Source organism: Scyliorhinus torazame, chromosome 3 (assembly GCF_047496885.1).
Source record: "Scyliorhinus torazame isolate Kashiwa2021f chromosome 3, sScyTor2.1, whole genome shotgun sequence".
In the NCBI taxonomy this organism is placed as follows: domain Eukaryota; kingdom Metazoa; phylum Chordata; class Chondrichthyes; order Carcharhiniformes; family Scyliorhinidae; genus Scyliorhinus; species Scyliorhinus torazame.
In genome coordinates, this window is record NC_092709.1 from 87,395,943 (window position 1) to 87,418,738 (window position 22,796).

A 22,796-nucleotide genomic window follows, 5' to 3' on the forward strand; every position below is an offset into this window, starting at 1 on the left:
TGAGAATAGGGTGGAGGTGTTGACCTGTGTAGGGTGCTCTTTCCAAGAGCCATTGCAGACTCGATGGGCCGAATGGCCTCTTTCTACACTGTAAATTCTATGAAGATGCCGTTTGTGCAGGAACGTAAATGAGATGGTGAACTTGAAGTGGCTATAACACATTCTTTGCTGATGTCCTACCTGCTGCTTATGTTTGACATACCTGGGGACTCTAACCCTCAGACAGCCTGATGTCTTTAAAAGTGAGAGAGTTTGGAGTTTGTATAAGTTTCATTTATCCTGGCAGAGTGGAGCAGGTTATTTATCTTTTATGAGCACTGCAGGGCGGTCATTTTTTTGTTTACAATGAGCACTAACCGCACCGGCGACCTACTCGCAGGCTAGCATTGGTGTGATCAGGTGGGAGGATCTCCTGCTCCCATCCCAACGAAAGAGGGTCTCCGGCCTTTTTCCTGGACAGCCTGGAGGAGAATCCCCAGGGAGGCTTTGCTGAACTGTAGTGCAGGCAGTTTGGTTCTCCTCAGCACCATTGATTCCTTATGCAACACAGCACCTGGATCTGCAATGAGTGAATGTCTGTCCAGGCAACGTTTAAACATGGCATCAGGACCTTTTACTCTATGAAGGGACATGTGGGTGAATCAGTGCCTATCTCACCATGAGATTCGCTAAGCTCCTTGTGGGTGCATAATCAATGAGCTGAAAAATAGAAAACCATAAATGTTCAGCCACCCAGCGGGAATTACACCAATTTTCCTGCCCACCATCAGACTTGATCTCCAGAAGGGAAAAATCAACTCTTCAAATTACTCAATTGCAATTAGACTCTTGACTCCCAACAATTTGTAGAATGCCTTTGTGATGGAAAATATTTGTCTAACGTCTGTCATTTTTTAACGTAAAGTTCTAATTTCTCCCATCTTGGCCTCTAAGGGGGGCTAGATTTCACTCTTCATTTTTGCATTCTTGTAAAAGATCCTTTTATATATTTTGCTAGTTTACATGAATTTTCAATTTTCTCCCTTTTGTATTACTTCCTTTCGCAGCCTTTGGTGATTTTTAACATCCTCCCATACATCAGACTTATTACACTTTTTTAGCAACATCGTTAAGACTCTTTTAATTTTAATATAATCCTTAATTCCCTGGTTAGCTATGGTTGTCCCACTTCCGCAACAGAGTTTGTATTCCTCGAGGAAATGCATATTCTTTGAAAATTATGAATAATTTATTTAAATATTTATCATTGCCTTATCTGCTTATCAATTGTCATGTTTTTTAATCTAATTTCCCAAATTACCTCCGCAAATTTGCCTCATCCCTGAAAAACTGGCATTGTTTAAATTGAGCAATGTAATTTTGGTCCTAACCACATTATTCTCAAGCTTGATATATTATGTTTATTCTTTCCCAGAACATCCTTTACTTCAGGATTATTAATTCAGTGTGTTTCGTTACACAATATTAGATTAATAATAGCCTGTTCCTAGTTGGTTCCTCAACATGTTGTCTAGGAAACGTATCTCAGATGCATTTCTCAGGGTAGTGTCCTAGGCCCAACCATCTTCAGCTGCTTCATTAATGACCTTCATCATCAGTGGGGATGTTCGATGATGATTGGACAATGTTCAGCACCATTCGCGACTCCTCAGATACTAAAACAGTCCATGTCCAAATGGCCTGAAGAATATCTAGACTTGGGCTGGTAAGTAACATTCGCTCCACATAAGTGCCAGATAATGACCATCTCCAATAAGAGAGCATCTAACCATCGTCCCTCGACTTTCAATGGCATTACCATCACAGAATCCCCACCATCAACTTCCTGGGGTTACCATTGGCCAGAAGCTGAACTGGAGCTAGCCATACAAATACTGTGGCTACAGGAGCAGGTTAGAGACTAGGAATCCTACAGTGAGTAACTCACCTTCTGACTCCCCAAAACCTGCCCACCACCTACAATGCACAAGTCAGGAGTACATTGAATACTCGCCACTTTCCTGGATGAGTGCAGCTCCAACAACATTCAAGAAGCTCGACACTATCCTGGTCAAAGCAGCCTGCTTGATTGACACCCCATCATTCACTTCCTCCACCACCGACACATAGTGGTAGCTGTGTGTACCATCTACAAGATGCACTGCAGTAAGTCACCAAATCTCCTTCGATAACACCTTCAAATCCAATGATCACTACCATCTAGAAGGACAAAGGGAAGCAGACATATGGGAACAACATCAAACAGAAGGCCCCGTCCAAGCCATTCATCATCCTGACTTGGAAATATCTCGTCATTCCTTCACTGTCACTGGGTCAAATCCTGGAACTCCCTCCCTCAGAACACTGTGGGTATACCTACACCACATGGACTGCAGCAGTTCCAGAAGGCTCAATGTCACCTTCTCAAGGGAAATTAGGGATGGACAATAAATGCTGGCCTAACCAGCAATGCCCACATACCTTTAGTGCATTTGAAAACATTTTATAGACTTGTCCTCCAGGCTAATTCTGCTAATTTGATATTTCAGAAGAGTATTATTTAAATGGAGAAAAATTGCAGAAAGCTGCAACACAAAGGGACTTGGGGGTACTTGTGCATGAAACACAGAAAGCTAGCCCACACATGCAGCAGGTAATCAGGAAGTCTAATGGAATGTGGGCCTGTTTTTCAAGGGGGTTGGAGTATTGGAGTCGGGAAGTCTTGCTGTAACTGTACATGGTACTGGTACTGGCGAGACCACGGGCAAAATTCTCCCGAAACGGCGCGATGTCCGCCGACTGGCGCCCAAAACGGCGCCAATCAGACGGGCATTGCGCCGCCCCAAAGGTGCGGAATGCTCCGCAACTTTGGGGGCCGAGCCCCAACATTGAGGGGCTAGGCCGACGCCGGAGGAATTTCCGCCCCGCCAGCTGGCGGAAATGGCCTTTGTTGCCCCGCCACGGTGGCGCGGAAATGACATGTCGGGACGGCGCATGCGCGGGAACGTCAGCGGCCGCTGACAGTTTCCCGCGCATGCGCAGTGGAGGGAGTCTCTTCCGCCTCCGCCATGGTGGAGACCGTGGCGGAGGCGGAAGGGAAAGAGTGCCCCCACGGCACAGGCCCGCCCGCGGATCGGTGGGCCCCGATCGCGGGCCAGGCCACCGTGGGGGCACCCCCAGGGGTCAGATCGCCCTGCGCCCCCCCCCCAGGACCCCGGAGCCCGCCCGCGCCGCCTTGTCCCGCTGGTAAATAGGTGCTTTAATTTACGCCGGCGGGACAGGCAATTTATCGGCGGAACTTCGGCCGAGCGGGGGGGCCCGCCAACCAGTGCGGCGCGATTCCCGCCCCCGCCGGAGACTTCGGCAACCGGCGGGGGCGGGATTCACGGCAGCCCCCGGCGATTCTCCGACCCAGCGGGGGGGTCGGAGAATGACGCCCCACATCTGGAGTTCTATGAGCCGTTTAGGTCTCCTTATTTAAGAAAAGATATTATTTCATTGGTTCAGAGACGGTTCACTAGGATGATCACCGGTGTGGCGGAATTGTCTTTGGAGCAGGATTTGTTTTGGAATTTCTTATGAGCTGCAGCACTTTCTCAAGGGGAATGAGGGCAATTCTGGTCACCGCACTACCAGAAGGACATGGAGGCTTTGGAGAGAGTACAGAAAAGGGTATTAGCTATGAGGAGAGATTAAATAAACTGGGATTGTTCTCCCTAGAGAGACGGAGACTGAGGGGCGACCTAATAGAAGTTTATAAAATTATTAGGGGTATAGATAGGGTGAACAGTTGGAGGCTTTTTCACAGGACGGAAATGACAATTACAAGGGGGCACAAGTTCAAGGTGAGGGGAGAAAGGTTCAGTGGAGATGTGCGGGGCAAGTTTTTTACGCAGACGTTGGTGGTGGCCTGGAATGCCCTGCCAAGTGAGGTAGTTGAGGCTGATACATTAGCGACCTTTAAGATTTATCTGGATAGGCAAATGAACAGACGGGGTATAGAAGGATACAGGCAGTTGGTCTAGATGGGACACGTGAACGGCACAGGCTTGGAGGGCTGAAGGGCCTGTTCCTGTGCAGTATTGTTCTTTGTTCTTTGAATGTTAAAGTCCTCAATGTTTATTGCACTGTCCTTGTCATATATTCCTCTAATTTCCTGATTAATACTCTGTCTAATGCTATGATTACTGTTAAGGGGTCTGTAAACTACTCCCGCCAACGCTTGATGTCCTTTGTTATTTCTTACACTAAAACATACTAATTTGATGGCAAGATTTACTGGGCTAAGAACCTGCCTCATTACTGCTTTTATCTGATCCTTTATTATCAGTGCTATTCCACCTCTTTTTTTCCTTTTGGTCTAGCTTTTCTAAAGGTCATTGGTCTTGGAATATTTAGTTACTATCTTTGGTCACCCTGCAACCATATGGGGTGGAATTTTCCAGTTCTGCCGGAGCCGACCCCTGCCATGGGTCTCCTGGTGGTGGGACGGGCGAGCCATGCAAATTGCCAATGGCAAGCCGTCTCTGATTGCATGATAACCCGCTGGGTGACTAGGAAATTCTAGCCCATTTCAGTAATGTTAAATAAATCAAACCCATTTGTGTCATTAATTCATCTATCTTATGAATGTTTTCTGTATCCAGATATAGCACCTTTAATTTTTGCCTTTTACTATTTTCCGCTGATGTGGGTTAAGTCACTGATGCTGTATCAGCATTGTTAAAGCCTCTGTCCTTTTAAGGCACCATCGGCTTGATTTTACCCAAACTGCTTTATAGCATTGACTTTTAGGCAACAGCAAAGAGGGAACAGCTCCCTCTTTGCTGTTGCAGTATAACTTGTTCCAAGTACTATACTCCCCTTTTTCAATTAGGATACTGAAGTTCTTTTTAAAGCTCTTCTATCAACTGGGCCAAACCCGTTTGGTTTCTTCCTTGCACTTCAGCTGAAGGTAGTGGCAAGGTCCATGGAATCAGCACCCTTTCCATTAATGGATGCGGATTCAAAGCTGCCACTGACTAAAGGTAGAAGCTAAACTTTGAAGATGTGACCTGCATCTCAGTACAGTAACATCATCTCTGCATGCCCTGAAGTGCTGACTCAAACTATCGTCCAATTCTGTTGGCACGAGTAACAATAGATCATCCATCCTGCCATTCTTCCTACTTGAGTCATGGTAGAGTTTTGAAAGAGAGAGGGCATCGCGCGTGAACCTAACTGAGTCCAGGAATGCTATGCAAAGATAGGAAATAACCAATCATTCTCAGCAGGCAGCCATTCTAAACTGTAAATAACTGTTTTTAAAATTTAGATACTTCACAAATGATGTGACATCGGATTAATTATTGGATCTTTTAATCTATTGGTCTGAAACATTGGGCTAGGTTTTCATCTTTGAGGAAGGTAGCGAGAATTGGCAAGTTTCCAAGCTCCACATGCTCACTCGGGAAGAAAATGCCTGCAAAGGCTGGGTTTTCATTTCGGAGAAGGGGAGCTAACTGGAGTAAGGCATGCCTCACGCTGAAATAATTCAGTGGCAACCACAGGGACTGCACAGTGCGGAGGCAGGCTGTTTAAAAAGTCCACATTGGTAAATTGGGATGTTGTCCCTGTTACATTGAAATCAATAAAATAAAAAACGGCCCTCTAGCCTTTACCCTTTGCAACCCCTCATCCTCCCCATGCCTCATGGTTAGCACTGTTGCTTCACAGCGCCAGGGACCCGAGTTCTATTCCCAGCTTAGGTCACTGTCTATGTGGAGTCTGCAGGTTCTCCCCGTGTCTGTGTGGGTTTCTTCCGGGTGCTCCGGTTTTCTCCCACAAGTCCCAAAAGATGTGCTTGTTAGGCGAATTGGATATTCTGAATTCTCCCTCAGTGTACCCGAACAGGCGCTGGAGTGTGGCGACTGGGGGATTTACACAGTAACTTCATTGCAGTGTTAATGTAAACCTATTTGAGACACTAATAAAGATTATTCTTATCCACGCCAACTCAAACTCCCCACCCGCCTTCCCCATGGTCCCTCATACACTCCACACCAATATCTTTCCAACACCCTTGGCCACTCATATCATCCATGCCTACCTATAATGCAACAAACCCAGTATACCCTCTATACAGAGCCACTGAACCTTTTAATAACCTCTTCATGTGTGAAAAAGCTTTAAAAAGGCCATTCATTCATAACAAATCCCTACACTACGGCACTTTAAAAGTGTCAATCATCCAGATCATTTAAAGTATCAGCAGCAGAAAGTGCAAGTACTTGAATCTCTTTGTCTTGTGTAAATGGAATGAAAACCCCATAGGACCATAGGCTATTCTCCTACCATTTGAGAGAGAGAGCTAACCGGTGGTGACTTAACCTAAGGTCATTACTCCTTAGGCGAGGGACAAGGTTGAGAAGGCAGGGCCTTCATGAATAACGTCAGCTGGTATGGAAATTGAACCCACGCTGTTTGTGTTGCTCTGCATCACGAACCAGCTATCCAACCAACTGAACCCCCACCCCTCACCTTGTGTAAATAAGCATTGTGCAGTTGACATAGTAGATCACAGAGAAAGAGATGTAAACCTAGCAGTGTATTCCCTGGAGCACAGCTTTTTCAACAGAATAACAGATATATGGGACGGGATTCTCTGTCCCCTGACGCCAATTTCGGGCAGAGAATTCCTTTTACGATGGAATCGGGGATGGCGCCTGTTTACGCATGTTCTGCCCCCTTAAAAACGGCGTCATCGAGGAGCACGCCGCAGGGATGGCCTCAGGGCATCACCTAAAGGCCCTACCCCCGATGGGCTGGGTTCCCGACCGCACGGCTGACTCATGGTCTCAACGGGTGGGAACCTGGCGTGGTAGCTGCGGTCTGTATCCAGCGCTGCCACAGATGGGCGGGAGCCGTGCTGCTGGCCTGGGGCCTTCGGCGAGAGCTGAAGGGACTGGTGGGGGTGGCAAGGGGGTGTCCAGGGAGGCACTATCTGACAGGGCGTGTCCGCGCATGGTCGGCGCCATGTTGTACGTGCGACCGCTGCAGGCCTTCTCCGTGCGCTTGCGTGGCCATGGACCCAGCAATTCTCCGGCCGTTTTTGTCGTGGAAGACAGGCATTTTATGTGGCGCAACCTGCTGGATATTTCCAGCATTTCCGGTTCAATTTCAGATTTCCAGCATGGGCAATATTTTGCTGTTGGATAAAGTATAAACTGTCATTCAGGTAATGTTTATAGAAACATATTTATTAGTGCGAGTGATGTTTTCATGGACATTAGATAGAATACAGATACAAATAGATTAATCGCTGCTAACTTAATTAGCAACCTACTGTGTGAAAAACATTGCAAAGTAACATTTCCTGCAATGAGATTTGATTTTACTCCTGAACCTTGACCTGAAAGAACCTTTAAGGAGAAGCTTAAGAAGCCACAATTTTCTGGTTATAAACAACAGCAAAAAAGAAACAAAAGAACAAATAAGCTACAGCAAAACAGACTCAAGTGGAACTTGGCACATACTGTAACATTTTCACCATTTAGCTAGAACACAAAAGTTGAACCTTGCCTTATAATGCCTTTGTAAATTAACACATAATGATGCATATTTCATACTAAATGCTCAATATTATGGATCTCTTGGTGGAACATTAAAAAAATGGCTAGACCTTGAACCAGTCTAGAAACAGGCTACTCAGCATGTCTGTACATCAACGGCATTGAAACATTTCATTGTGTATAACTTTTAAACAGGTTGACTGTATGGACCTTTTATACATGGCAAAAATAAGAAAAAAGTTCAAGTTGTTGAATGATTTTCAAACATGTAATCGAAGCTTTTGTTTCACAGAAAGATTTGTCTGTCATGTGCAAGGATTTACAATGAATCACTCTAAGGCATTAATTATTTTAGTCTCCACAGGCCTACTGCTTGAATAGCATGATGATTTCATCTGATGTCCAAGCTGATTTTTGTCTTTGTCTTTCTGCTTATGTCTGAACTAGTTTTGATATTCATACAAGGTTCTCAAGATTATTGGCTCATAAACCTAAAATGCTTCTGAATGTGGAGTAGCACCATAAGAAATCTGTTTTACATTACATTTTCCGTGGTCTTTTTCATTCTTCCGGGGTTTAACTCTTCTCTTCAGTTTTGATTCATCCACAGTTTTAAAGAAGATATCCCAGTATTCCAAAGTTGAACTTGAAAAGTGGGAATATGGTTTACATAGTTAACCTTTTCATTTTGTCCCACTCACTGAAAATCATAGCACTTAAATTTATCAACAGTTTTATTACAGATTTTTCAGCACATGGGATAGCTATAAAGGTACTGTTAAGGAATTGTAGTTAGTAATTTTTCTTTTGTGTCATTCTGTGACCATTTTGTTCATTCTATGTAGAAACACTGTGTAACTGGTCATCTATTAATTTAATTTGCATACACATACAATTCATTTGCTTACAACTTCAGGTGATTGACATAATACAGTCCAGAGACGCATTGAACAGCTGCAGCCTGACAGCAGGCCTCATGATATTGTTCTAAGTGCAAACTACCAACACAAATATTTAAAAAAAACTATCCTGGAACATTCCTATAGCAAAATATAGAAAATGTTATCAGGATTTTCAACTCTCTTAAATCTGTTTTTGGTACTGAAGGAATTCACAGTTTGCTACAGTGCATGAAGTCATGTAACAGAGAGACATGATCACAGATAATAGTCAGTAAAGACATCTAGTTAAAAAAAAATGGGAAAATGACTTGCATAACCCCATAAATTATGCAGTAAATGGTTTGCCTTTATACTGTTAAACCACATGTTGAAAATTGAACAGCACACTAAGAAATGCTTGTTTCCTTCCTTTATGTCCTTGATGCCTGACAAAATAAATCTGTGAATGATACACAGAGCAGCTCGCTGTGGTTTGATGTAGGTTCATTCCTATGGATATTGCAGGTGGCTGAGATGAAGAGCAGTCTGCATGGGAATATTTTCAGAGTGAAACTCTGTAGTCTTTAGTGACCAAAGTTAACACAGCACACAAACCTTTACAATCATCCTGCAGGAAGGTAGTACTCGATTGCTGCAATTCAGTTCCCAGGATAATGGTTAGCCTGCGCTTCCGAGTTTTCATTGAATCTTCCACTGGAATACTTCACCTTCACACAATCAATGCAACAATTTATGTCCTTCAGTTCCTCACTACACTCTCATTACAAAAAAGTTCAGGTTATTTTTGCTTTTGTTAAAAAAAAGAGAAAAGCAAATCATATTGAGGATCAGATTACTTTTTGGTTTGAAGAGCATCTTGGAACTTTGTACTTGTATATCGTATATGGAATCCCTTTTTGTTTATTGTGTCATCAGTATGGAAATGAAGTAAAATGGCATTTCCTGCTGAATAGATTTCTTCAGGTGGCTGCAAAAATGAAAACAAATCAATAATAATAACTATTTTGGAAAAGCCAATTGGGCCCAGAAAATACATGACAACAACTTGCATTTATATAGTGCCTTCAACCTAGTAAAACCATTCAAGGCACTTAATCGGAACACAATTAGGTAAAAACTGACATTGAGAACCGGGAGACATTAGGATGAGTGACTTACAGCTTGGTTAAAGAATTCAATTTTAAGCAGCAAATAGGTGGAGAATAAGATTTCCTGCAAGCTGTGTGGCTGCACAAATGGGTAACAATCAGGAGAGCATGTGCAGGAAACAAACCGGTCATGCACAAGCAGCGAGCCCTTTAAGATGCATGCTTGTGCAACTCCACAGCAATTTTAAAGGGGTCACAGTATAACAAATGGCTGTGCACAACAAAGGAATATCAGAGAAAACATCAGTGGTGAAACTGAAAGGTTCAGGAGAGGAATTCCAGAGCTTAGGGCGTGACGGCTGAATGCATACCACCAATGATGGGGAAATGAAATGTGTAAAAGCCAGAAATGAAGAAAAGTTCATGCAGGATTGTAGAGTTGGAGAAATTTACAGAGATATGGTGCAGCGAGACAATGGGCACAATTCTCTGGTTCAGAGCCTAAGAGCTCCCGCCAAAGGAGAATCAGGACTGTGTTCTTCTAGCCATAGGAGCGTCGCCAAGGTAGCATTATCATATATTTATTGTGCCAAAATATGCATAGCAGAAAGCAAGCCAGTCTCCTGCACCTACTGCTCTCGGACCTCCATTTTGAACTGGCACCCCAATCACAGCATCCAGAGGTTGTCCCCCCTCGCCCCCAGAATTAAAATCTTGACCTTCCCCCCTTTGACAAGGGGAGCACCCCCAACTCCCCATCAAGCGTGGGCAGCCTCCCCCAACCATATTAATAACGGGTCAACCTATGCCTCCCACACCATGCATGCATGAAGATGACTCGACCTTCTGTGGTTAGAAAAGATGCAGTTACAGCACTTAGCGTTTTTGAAGTGGCCGGTAGCTGTCAATCAGAACAACTATGTTTATAAATATTGTGGTGAGGGTCAATGGAAGATATTTCAGATGTATTCAAGCGTGAAGGGAAGGATAGATAAATAAACCTCCAGCCTGGTGTGTTTAAATAATTAAGATTTGGAGTCTGCACGTTCTCCCCGTGTCTGCGTGGGTTTCCTCCGGGTGCTCTGGTTTCCTCCCACAGTCCAAAAACGTGCAGGTTAGGTGGATTGGCCATGCTAAATTTCCCTTAGTGTCCAAAAAAGGTTAGGAGGGGTTATTGGGTTACGGGTTTAAGTGGGTCGGTGCAGACTCGATGGCCGAATGGCCTCCTTCTGCACTGTGAAATTGAATTAATGCTAGCATTTCAAAGGATCTCAGAGGAGTTCAAATTGTTAAGTGTTATGGGTTTTCTCGGAATGTTCTGGCACCTCAAATAGCAGTGGTTGTAAAAGATAGGGCTGAGGGAGCAGACATGAAGAAAGGGAAAGTCTTTCTGGCTTGAATCTTCAATACGGACTGACCTGCTCATTAGCTATCAGGCAGAGCAGTTCAGAGTGAGATGGCCATTTCAAAGTTTAAATTATTCACAGACAAGGATGATGATTTTGAACAAAGAGGACCCTGAGCTCACCATGCAGAGGGCTAGAAGGGGCAGTCCATACACGGGACCCTCATCCCAGGGAAGGGTCCCGAGGTCAAACTCTTAGCCCCAGCCACAGTCCACCCTATGCCCATGACCCTCCTTCTACAGCCTGGCAGTGACAAAGCGCTACGAGAGTAATGGACTAACCTCCTTGACTGTTCCCCCCCTTGGGGCACATTGCACCAGGACAGTGTTTGTTAAGATCTGCACCAAAGCCTGCCCGGTGGGATTCCCATCAGAGGGAGTGGATGTCAGAGAATTAGGCAGGGAGGCGGGGGAGGGGGAGGGGGTTGGGGGGTGGGGGGGTGCTGGTGCAGATTCGGGCTTCCAGCCCATTAATTACATCCTGATGAATGCACATGATTTGTGTGCATGTTCCCAGCAGTGAGGGTGGGAACAGAGACTGGGGACCAAGGGCAATGTGTCCAAGTTTGCAGACGACACTAAGATGAGTGGTAAAGCAAAAAGTGCAGAGGATACTGGAAGTCTGCAGAGGGATTTGGATAGGTTAAGTGAATGGGCTAGGGTCTGGCAGATGGAATACAATGTTGACAAATATGAGGTTATCCATTTTGGTAGGAATAACAGCAAAAGGGATTATTTAAATGATAAAATATTAAAACATGCTGCTGTGCAGAGAGACCTGGGTGTGCTAGTGCATGAGTCGCAAAAAGTTGGTTTATGGGTGCAACAGGTGACTAAGAAGGCGAATGGAATTTTGTCCTTCATTGCTAGAGGGATGGAGTTTAAGACTAGGGAGGTTATGCTGCAATTGTATAAGGTGTTAGTGAGGCCACACCTGGAGTATTGTGTTCAGTTTTGGTCTCCTTACCTGAGAAAGGATGTACTGGCGCTGGAGTGTGTGCAGGGGAGATTCACTAGGTTAATCCCAGACCTGAAGGGGTTGGATTACGAGGAGAGGTTAAGTAGACTGGGACTGTACCCGTTGGAATTTAGAAGGATGAGGAGGGATCTTATGGAAACATATAAAATTATGAAGGGAATAGATAGGATAGATGAAGGCAGGTTGTTTCCACTGGCGGGTGAAAGCAGAACTAGAGGCATAGCCTCAAAATAAGGGGAAGTAGGTTTAGGACTGAGTTTAGGAGGAACTTCTTCACCCAAAGGGTTGTGAATCTATGGAATTCCTTGCCCAGTGAAGCAGTTGAGGCTCCTTCATTAAATGTTTCTAAGATAACGATAGATAGTTTTTTGAAGAATAAAGGGATTAAGGGTTATGGTGTTCGGGCCGGAAAGTGGAGCTGAATCCACAAAAGATCAGCCATGATCTCATTGAATGGCGGAGCAGGCTCGAGGGGCAGATGGCCAACTCCTGCTCATAGTTCTTATGTTCTTATGTTCAACATTGAAAAGTGTCATGCCTTTAAAAAGAAAATTCAGCTTTTCTACTCTTTTTACCAAAGTGAATCTGCCACCTTGTTGCAGCCTGTGTACCCTCCTCAAAACTTACATTCCCACCTAGCTTTGTATTGTCAGCAATCTGGATACATTACTCTTGATCTCTTCATCTAAGTCATTAATATGGATTGTAAATAGCTGAGGTCTCAGGGCACACTGACATAAAGATATTCCATTCACAAGTTGCATTTGAGACAACCTGGAATTAATCTCGCAAAAACAAAATAGTGGCAGAATTTAATTCCCTGACACTATTATATATGAAAATATATTTAAATAATGTCACTACCACTTGGTTGATTTGTAGTTGAATCTTTCCATCTGTTTCAACTTTATAATTTCAGTACTTGTAACCTTGTATCTCTTAAAACTCCATCACTTTGAAATACGTTTAAGTACTGTATGTAACAGTTTTAATACAGATTAATGCCAGTAGATTATAATGTTAGTGGAAAGTTATTATAGCTTTGAACATATATTTATTTTATGGAAGAAAGCAACGGCCTTGAATTTGACAGTATCTTGGCCTAACCTGCAAGAGGATGGTGTAATCCTTGAAACAGTTAATTGCACCATTTATCCAGAGGTCTGCCAATATTCTGCCAAAGTTAGAGAGGAGGATTAGGCCAACTGCCACAGAAATTAAAGGCCAATGCGTTTTATATTATTTAAAAGGAAACATGATTAGTGCAGGAGGGAGAAAGGAATAGAAGGATTTGTTGATAGGGTGAGGTGAGAAAAAGATGGAAGGAGGTGGTTTGGAGCATATACACTGGCATACACCTGTGGGCTGAATGGCCTGTTTCTGTGACGTAAAATTATATGTAATTCCATGTGACATTGTAAAGAAAATTTAGTTAAACTCAAAGAGTAAAATTAATCAACATTACCATCATTTTATAGAATCAGTAAAGGTGACATCGTAAATAGTCATTGTATAACAACTGGCTAAACCACATGTTTCTTACCCCTGATCCGCAGAATTGTCCAAGCCTTGAGGCTGTGGTATCAAACCCATCAAACAATTCAATAAAGTCGTAGCCACAGTCAGCTTCCACTTCCACTTCAAATGTCTGGAATGATAACTCCACCCCGTATCCTTTTTCTGCTATAATCTGCCACTCACAGTCCACTTGGCCTGGGTAGTTATTGTCTCCAAATTGAGCGTGGGAATACAACTCCTTGGATTTTATTTCAGCCTTCAGTCTCCCACCACATTCTAAAATGAAGAATTCACGACAGTCACAGATTTGTACCATAGTATATCCCTTCACGAGGTCACAATTACAGACAAGCAAGGCCACAAGGACCATCTTATTTCATCCACTCAGTTTTATGGCATCCAATTGTTCTTTAAACATCAAAGAAATTGAGCCTCCACTATTCAATCTGAAGATCCATTTAATGCTCTGATCATTGTTTTTTTGGGAATTTCTTAATATATAATAATACTAATAGCTTATTGTCACACAAGTAGGCTTCAATGAAGTTACTGTGAATATATGTCCTCAACTTGACATGTACTCTCGTGTTCCATCCTGGAAATTCAATTGAAAGTAACCTGTCGCCCTCGGTCCTTCTGCACTGTAAATTCTATGATATGATTCTATGGTAGCCTGGACGATATTTATCCCAAAGATCCCATCAATAAATCCTAATAGGGGATGGTGGTGAAAAGGGGTTGAATGTCCACGGTGAAAATATAATGTTGAACTTTGTAGCCAGGAGTAGAATATAGGTCAGAGGACAAACACTTAATTCATTTATATGTCATACTACTGTTTGCTATTTTAGTAGAGAAGTTAACCTATTAAAAGAGCCGAGTAATAAATTATGTGGTCGGCATTTATTCACTGTTATCCCCAAATCTGTGTCAACATTGAAATAATTCCAGAGAACCAGGAACAAATGACAAAAGCAAGGTAGTGCAAATGTTGTAAACCTGATGGGTTATTGACCTGAAGCGGTAACTCTCTCCACAGATGTTGCTTACTCTCTGGAGCATTTCCAGCATTCTCTGCCTTTTTAATTTCAGAAATAAATTACCTCGTGATTACACGATTCAGGTATAAAAGGAAAAAGAAGTCAAACACCATTTAGTAGTTCTATGGATTAAACATGTTTAAGGCAGCATTTTGCACCTCATTACATGTAAAAAGATCTGTTATTCAAGGAATTGATGAATCACTTGAAATTAATTTTCTTTAAGGTATTTACTTCAATTTTCACCTGTAAAGTCTAACCATGCTATGCAGAGCTACAGCATTGTGTAGGCACTGCTGCCTCACAGCTCCAGGGACCCAGGTTCAATTCCAGCCTCGGGTGACTGAGTGGAGTTTCACATTCTCCCCGTGTCATTGCGGATTTCCTCCGGGTGCTCCGGTTTCCTCCCACAGTACAAAGATGTGCAGGTTAGGTGAATTGCCCATACTAAATTGCCCCTTAAGTGTCCAAAAGGTTAGGTGGTGATACTGGGTTATGGGGATAGGGTGGAGGCATGGGTCTAAGTAGAGTGCTCTTTTAAGGCCGGTGCAGACTCGATGTCTCAATGGCCTCTTCTGCACTGTAAATTCTATGATTCTAACTATAAACCTAGTTCTCATCTACCAGTATTCAAAACCCACAAGGAGAATTGCAGAATTAGACATTTCAACCAAATTTATTCCACATTAAATGCTTATGATGTCCTCCACAGCTTGATAAATAGTTTCTGAAGAAATTAATCTAGAGTTTATGGGCACGATTGAACGGCCTCGTTGCGTCACCGAGTAGGCCGGTGATGCTCAGATAAATATGTCGGCGCCCGATGCTCTCGAGGCCCGGGAACGAATGGCAGTTCCTGGAAGTCCTCGCCATGGTGCTGTTTAGCATTGGTGCACACAAATGTAGACCAGGCATAACGGCACCTGGGTCGGGGGTCTCACAGGCCATCAGAGGCGCCCGGGTAGTCGGGCTCTGGGCAAGGTGATACCTTGGCACCCATACTGCCACTCGGGCACCACGGCACTGTCAGCTGGGCACCATCGCAGTGTCACCCAGACACTGCCAGGCTTCACGGGTGGCACTGCCAGGGTGCCATGCTGGCAGTCCAAGGTGGCTGGGTGCCAGGTTGCCCATGCCTGGGATCAAGTCCCAGGGTGCTCGGCCCTTGTGGGGTGGTGTGAGGAGGGGGGGGGGGGGGGGGGGTGCGGAAACCATGGTGGGGTGGTCGAGAGATAGGGCCGGCATTTTGAAATGGGGCCTGGATCTCTTCCTGCACTAACGAGCTCAATTAAAGTAAGTGCGACCTCACCGGGAAGTTCCTCACCATTGTCAAACAATGAGTCCCTTTAAAAGCTGCAGGTGCCGAGAAACATCTCGCTAAACACGTCCAAAATGGGACTGTTTTATTCCCGTTAAATCGCGCCCTATAAATAAGTTTGTTAAGTATGATATAGTAATGTTTTGTTGACAGAAAAAGATTTTTTTTTTACAACTAAAAAACACAAAAGATTAAAACAATACAAAAGTTTAAATAATTAATCTAATTTTGAATTAGTCCAAGCAAATTTTTTTTGTAAGTGAATCGGAGTCACTTTTTGACAAACTAAGACCTAACTAGATATTGGTGTGAGAGATATTTGAAAATACTGATTGTGATAGTGTTTTTAATATTACTTATCAATGAAATTATAATGAGCAAATCTACTTTGTATTTCACTTTTAATATCACCTTCATACTAAAGATTTGATATTGGAATTTGATTTAGATCACCACAAGCCATTAGCACTGAAAAATGCAGCCACCTCTGTCAATTATTATTACATGATGTGGCGATGCCGGCGTTGGGCTGGGGTGGGCACAGTAAGAAGTCTTACAACACCAAGTTAAAATCCAACGGGTTTGTTTCGAATCATTTGCTTTCGGAGCACAGCTCCTTCCTCAGATGAATTACAACAATATTACAACACTGGAGCCGGTATGGAGCTCAAGTGGTGCAAGACTATCGCTTCAACAAAAATCAACAACCTCATTCCTGAATTATACTGCAGCTTCTATACAGATGCCACATCAGACCTGTTACACTCACAAAGCAGAAAATGAACATTATTTGGTCTGTTATTTTTTTGTGGTGTAAAATGGAGGATAGTGGGACTAATTCTGAGTTGTAACCTCCTGTGTTCACTCTGTCCCGTCAGAGTGCCAGTCGTCATATTGGAAGTTAGGCGTCCACTGCACTCACCTGAAAAAGACAAATATGGTCCTGCGCAGGAACTCAATGTGAATTTGCAGGACAAATGAGCAGAGCTTACACAATGCAACTTGACTCTCATTGAATAGGGTCTCAAGCGTCTTAAACAATGGTCCATAAAGAAACCATTACAGGGCGCTAAGGGATGGACCAGCAAACCTTTTTAAACTCACTTTCTGCAGAAATATGGAGCACGGGTTCACCTCCTGGCTGTGTTTTCGCACAAATCCCTTGCTTTTGTACTCTATGCCCTATTTATAAAGCTTAGGATGCCGTATGCTTTATTAACCCCACCCTACCATTTTCATTGATTTGTACACAGAAAGCCCCAGGTCCCTCTACTCTTGCAACCCTTTTAGAATTGCACCCTCAATATTATATTTCCTCTCCTCATTCTTCTTACCAAAGTGAATCACTTCTCTTTGTCTCTGCATTAAATTTCCCTCCATTCAGACTATGTCCTTTTGAAGTTTAACACGAGGCTACTCACAGTTCACAATATTTCCAAATTTGGGGCTTTATTTTTTGTTTTCCAGGAGCACTTCATTGTGGAGGTGTCCTGTGTGCATTGGGGCATCCCCCTCTGCAATGATATCGCCCCCACCCCCTCCCTGTTGCACTATCTGCAATCCGAATCCCAGCAGCCCCCCTGCCCCACCCCCCTCCCCCCTCAACTCCTCGCCTCTTTCCTGGGCTCCAGGACCCCTTCCCTTCCCTAACCCCAGGACTTGCCGTTTTTGGGACAGCCAACCATCATCTTTGTGCTCCTTTTTATTTAGCCCTATCAGTGCCCATGGCTGGCCCTGCCAGGACTGCTAGAGCTGCAGGCTAATTCCTGGCAGCTCCTGAGGACTACCTCCCACTGAGAAGCAAAAATCCTACTCTCAATCACTGTGGCCCACTTATAGTGTGATATAGTTGGGGGAGGACATTGGGGGGTAGGGGAGGTTTCCTGTGTGAGTCAGCTGCCAGCCAACGTTCCTCCGGGGGTGGGGTCAGAACAGTCACCTCCCCCCAAAGCCCGGTAAGTGTAGCCATTTGTGCCTGTACATTTTGGAATTATATACCCAAGTATAAGGACATTAATATAATAAAAAACAGGGGTCCTAACACAGACCCCATGGAGAACCCCACTATAAACTTTCCTCCAATCTGAAAAACCGTTCACCACTACTTTGTTTCCTGTTACTCATCCAAATTCACATCTATGCTGCTACTGTCTCTTTTATTCCATGAGCTCTAACTTTGCTCACAAGGCTGTTTATCAAATGCCCAATGAAAGTCCATGGAGACCTCATCAACCCTCTCAGTTACCTTATCAAAAAACCCAAGCAAGTTAGTTAATCACAGTTTGCCCTTAACAAGTCCATGCTGGCCTTTAACAACTTTCTGCCCATTTTTGGTGCATGCTGCCTAATTGCTTTCTTAGAAAGTACAATAAATTGCTCCCTCTCTGGCCGCAATCTAACCGAATTTCAGAGTCCCTTGTTGAGCGTGTATGGCCAAGTGTTTCCCGGCATTTGCAGCGCCGAGAATGGCCACACTATCGAACGGGACTTTGTTGCAATCCAGAGCTTCAGCGGGGAAGGCCCTGCCGAGGCAGCACTTAGTCCCATTCCGTGCACTGAGGAGTTCCGCTCGTCAGAACTCCTCAGTACAGGAGAAGATCAGGGCAACATTTTTAAATGGCATCCTGATCTCTCGAACCCCCCTCTTCCGGACCGTCCCCCGATCCTCCACAGCCCCAAACTCACCTACTAGGGGGTCCTCAGACCTCCTCGCAACCCAACTTCACATGGACAGGGCACCCCTGGGCCTGATCCCAGGTGAAGGAAAAATGCCAGCCTTACACCTTGGCACTGCCACCCTGGCAGTGCCCCTGCATTCTCCCAGTGCCACCTACCAGACTGCCAGGCTGGCAGTGCCAAAGTGCCCAGGTAGCACCAGCAGTGTCAGAGTGCCACCGTACCCAGACGGAAACCACTTGGGGGCCTCTGACCTCCTGGGAGACCCCACACCCCAAGTACCGTTCCGTCTGCGGGGACCAGTACCGAACAGCGCTCACCCAAGGTCTCCAAGGCGAAGGGGTTAGATCCCAAAGCCTCCGTAGATAAGGGAGATGCATATTAGAGTAAGATTAGCTGCCTCACTCAAATATGCAGATTTGCCAAATGCTGATCCCGCCCACAATTCAAAACGCAATGCCTTGTGAGATCGTGGTAGATTCCGCGAGGGGTGGCGAGCCGGGTAGATCCCGAAGACGTCTCTCCCGGCATGTACCAACCGGGCTGCACCGGACAGGGGCACCGCGTGGCCAGTAGATCACACCCTCGAATTGAAACTCTCACATAAAACTGATCGCACCAAAGTTGTAAAAGGCTGCCAGACAGAAGTAAAGAACGATAATAGAAAGCAGCTGTTGGCTGATGTTTGGTCTCAGCGTGATTTAGGGAGATGAACAGCTGTGTTTTGGCAGCATATTTCCAACATTTAAATTTCACCGTCGGAAAGAACCCAGATTAATCAAAAAATATTTGTTGTGTTTCAAAAATGGCAACAGGCAACTTAATAATAGAAAGCGTACCCCACTTCAATGTACCCGAATTCAAAATATGATTAGTGCTTAAGCTGATCACATAAAAATTTTAGCAACAGTTAAAATTTATGTACCAGTCTCAGGCCGATACCAATCTGCAGCGGTGAAGGGCTGACAATTCTAAGTTAAAGTGCTGGCTGCCCTGTTACTCCCCGTGGAGCTTCGTATTAGTCTGCTCAAACACGCGGAGAGCTGTTTTTCAACACTTTCATCCTGATTTGACTATATATCCACTATCTGCTAACATCACAAGATCTCAAGTTAAGTTTAGAAAAAGCTCTCAGGTGATTCAGTGGATGACCTGTAGCCATTTTAAATTTGGCTTTCCTATGGGCTGTGGTCATACTTCAGGGTTGCGAAAAGTACACAGCTGTCCACATGGCTTTTATCTGCATGGTCTACGAGTGAGTGACCTTGTACCTAAATCACTCCACACTGAATCTGGGTAGAGTGCTCTTTCAGAGGGTTGGTGCAGACTTGATGGGCCAAATGGCCTCCTTCTACACTATAGGGATTCTATGAATTTGTCTTGTTGCAAATTCAGTGATATGATTGGCCAACAAATGCATGTTGTTTTTAGAACTGGTGTGTTCATGCATTGTTGTGGCAACTGCTGAGATTTCCTAATTATCCATATATTGCCGTGGAAGTCAACCAAATATATTCAATGTGCACAAAAAGCAAAGAAACCATAAGCTGCTCTTATTCTGGTCCAATGCAATTTCTAAATAGGGTCCATCAAATATCAGATTTATCTAAAGCAACATGTCTTTTTTAAATTTTATCTTCAAAATGTATTTATCCTTCCACTTTACTGCCAGCTGTTGAAAAAGTAAATGAGGTGGCACATACTACCAGAAGGGTTAATATTTCATTTTTCTTCTGAAGGCAATGAATTCTCCCATGATAACTTTAACTCATTGCTGAAGGTGCTGACTCCTTGGTGTCTTGGGTCACAGTTCCTTAGGCACCCATTGACCTTTTGATATTTCCCAAGCCGTCATTACTCAAGTGTAGGTCCATAACAACAACAGCAAGCACAGGATCTTCAGTGAGAGACGAGATGCTGCACTCAGTTCTGGGCACCACACATCAGAAGGAACAATTTAGCCTTGACGGGGCTGTATTCACCAGAATGGTACAGGGACCGAGAGGGTTAAATTATGAGGGCAGGTCTTGTAGAGTTGCATTGCATCCCCTTTTGTCTGGAACATTAAAGGGTTATTAAATGAGGTGGTCAAGCTCGTTGAAGAATTTTGTAGGTCAGTTAAAATCTTTTTTTCTGTAGTCGGGGAGTCCGGAAAGAGGGCATAACGTTAAAATTAGGCGTTACAAAATGCTTCTTCGCACGAAGGGTAATGGGAACTTGCAACTCTCTCCCCCAAGAGGCTGTTGAGGCCATTGAAAAATTAAAGGCGGGTAAATAGAGGTAAGAATCAGATTCAGCTATGGTTTAATTGTAAGTGAAAGAGGTTCTGGGGACTGAACTTTCTCCTCCTGTTCCTATCTTCCTGCGTGATCCTGTCTTCACCTTACACATATACAATTATGGAAGTAGTAACTAGGTATCAGTGGAAGCAAGAGATCCAACCAATTCTCACCCCCAAACCCAAAGAGGTTACGGCAAAATATAACACTCCAACTATCACCTACTTTCACCATCGCCAGTCTGAGAAAAGTTATTTTAACAGAGACTCAGGTTTGGAATGTTTGACAACTGAATTCCTGAACCACTGGAAAACAATCTTCTAGAAAAGGTTCTTTGGTAAGTTTGGGAATAGAAAAACATCCAGCAAATAGGATAGAATGAGCAACGTGTGAACACCATAGACATTAGAGAGGTTGGGAACGTACAGTCAGAATCTGTACTCTACAGTTAGCTAAAAAACTATCTATTTCAAACTGGAGCATACATTTAGTATTAGAAGAAAATTGGGCTGGATGTTAATTCTGCATCAGATTTATTTCATCAATTGGAACAGTAGAGGGTGCTGTAACCCTTCTCATGTCTTTACTGTAACATGTCTTTAAACGTTGTCACCTGCCATCTGGAAAGCCTCATTAATGGTCAAAATTTAAAATGACAACCAATTAAACCCCAGGCACATCGACTTTAATATGATCTGACATCAAGCTAGGCTCAGTGTAGCACCATGACGCAATAACACGCGAAACACGACAGAAGCATTTTGCAGCATCAGTGTGCCACTGAACTCTTGACATCTCATGCAGTTAGCACTCAAAATGTTTACCTTTAACAGCTGTGCAACACACTTCATTATTTGCCTTTCTTTTGTAGTTATTCCAAATCAAGAGCTACCAATCTTGGAAACAGGTTGACCCATTGACAATAACATTTCAGTATCATGCCATTAAGTGTAAAAGGGGTCACATTCCAGTCATAGACACATGAAAATGCACATCTATGATATCATTAGATGTCCAGAGGTATACTGCTTTTCATTAAAGATCGTTGTCAATGGCGAGAGTGCCATTTTTCTGCCATCACTGACACCTTTTCAGCATTTAAGGTCCTGAATAAGCACTATTAATTTCTAATAAAGGAAGAAAATACTGAAAATACTCAGCAGGTCAGGTAGTCTATGGAGATATATATAATATATAGATATATACATAGAGAGGGAGAGAGAAACAGAGTTAATAGATGGAATTTTCCAAAAGCATGGCAAAGTGTCAGATTCTGACTGAAAACATGTTTCTCGCCAGGTTTTCAGGCCAGATCTTTCTGACATTTGCCAGGGAAAAAAACAAAATCGGGGGCTATGTTTAGCGCTGTCACTTTGGAGGGGCAAGGCCACATAAAGTCAGCAAACCTGGCTACACAGAGATCGGGACGCCATAGAATCATAGAATCATAGAATTTACAGTGCAGAAGGAGGCCATTCGGCCCATCGAGTCTGCACCTTTTATGGGTGCACCAATCAGGAAGAACACTGAACTCCCTCCCACCCCCACAGCCATGGAGGACCCCCGACAAGCTTCGGAGCGATCCCCCCCCCGCCTATCGGAGTCACTCTTTCCCCCCTCTCGCACCAGCAACCCTCCCCCATGCATTCTCCAATGTGCACGCTTTGCCCCTCCCATCACACATAAGGTGAAGCCCCCACCCCCAATAGGAAAAAGTTTGCACCCTCCCTGCCCCTCTCAATGCCCTCTGGCACTGCCCTCTGCCACTGCCAGGGTGCTCGGGGTGCACCGCCCAACCTTGACCCTCGACCACAGGGCCTCATTGTGTTGCTGTCGTGATGTTACACCGTCGAGGTGTGGGGGCGGGGGACATCACTCGTAGCTGGAAGGTACAGCGCAAAGCCATTTAATTCTGTTTAAATTCACTTAAATTAATGCAAATCAGATTCACGCCCAGATCACATCACTTCTGGGAGTGGGAGGTGGAGGGGTCAGGGAAGGTTTCAAACCGAGATCTCACTGGCGCAAATCCCATTGTGACCCTTGTGCAAGATACAGCACC

General features: G+C 44.1%; 1 protein-coding gene across 2 annotated transcripts in view; it reads right to left on the reverse strand.

Moving 5' to 3' along the window:
* Nucleotides 1-7,196: 7,196 nt before the first annotated feature.
* The window catches only part of LOC140408560 (tolloid-like protein 1), a 537,833-nt gene continuing 522,233 nt past the window's right edge, over nt 7,197-22,796 (reverse strand). For both annotated transcript variants that reach the window (XM_072495934.1, XM_072495936.1), the window contains 2 exons: nt 13,447-13,697; nt 7,197-9,398 (listed from right to left, as the gene is read on the reverse strand). In XM_072495934.1, coding sequence (XP_072352035.1) covers nt 9,264-9,398; nt 13,447-13,697 — 386 coding nt within the window. In that variant the 3' untranslated portion in view covers nt 7,197-9,263. The remainder of the gene's footprint in view (nt 9,399-13,446; nt 13,698-22,796) is intronic.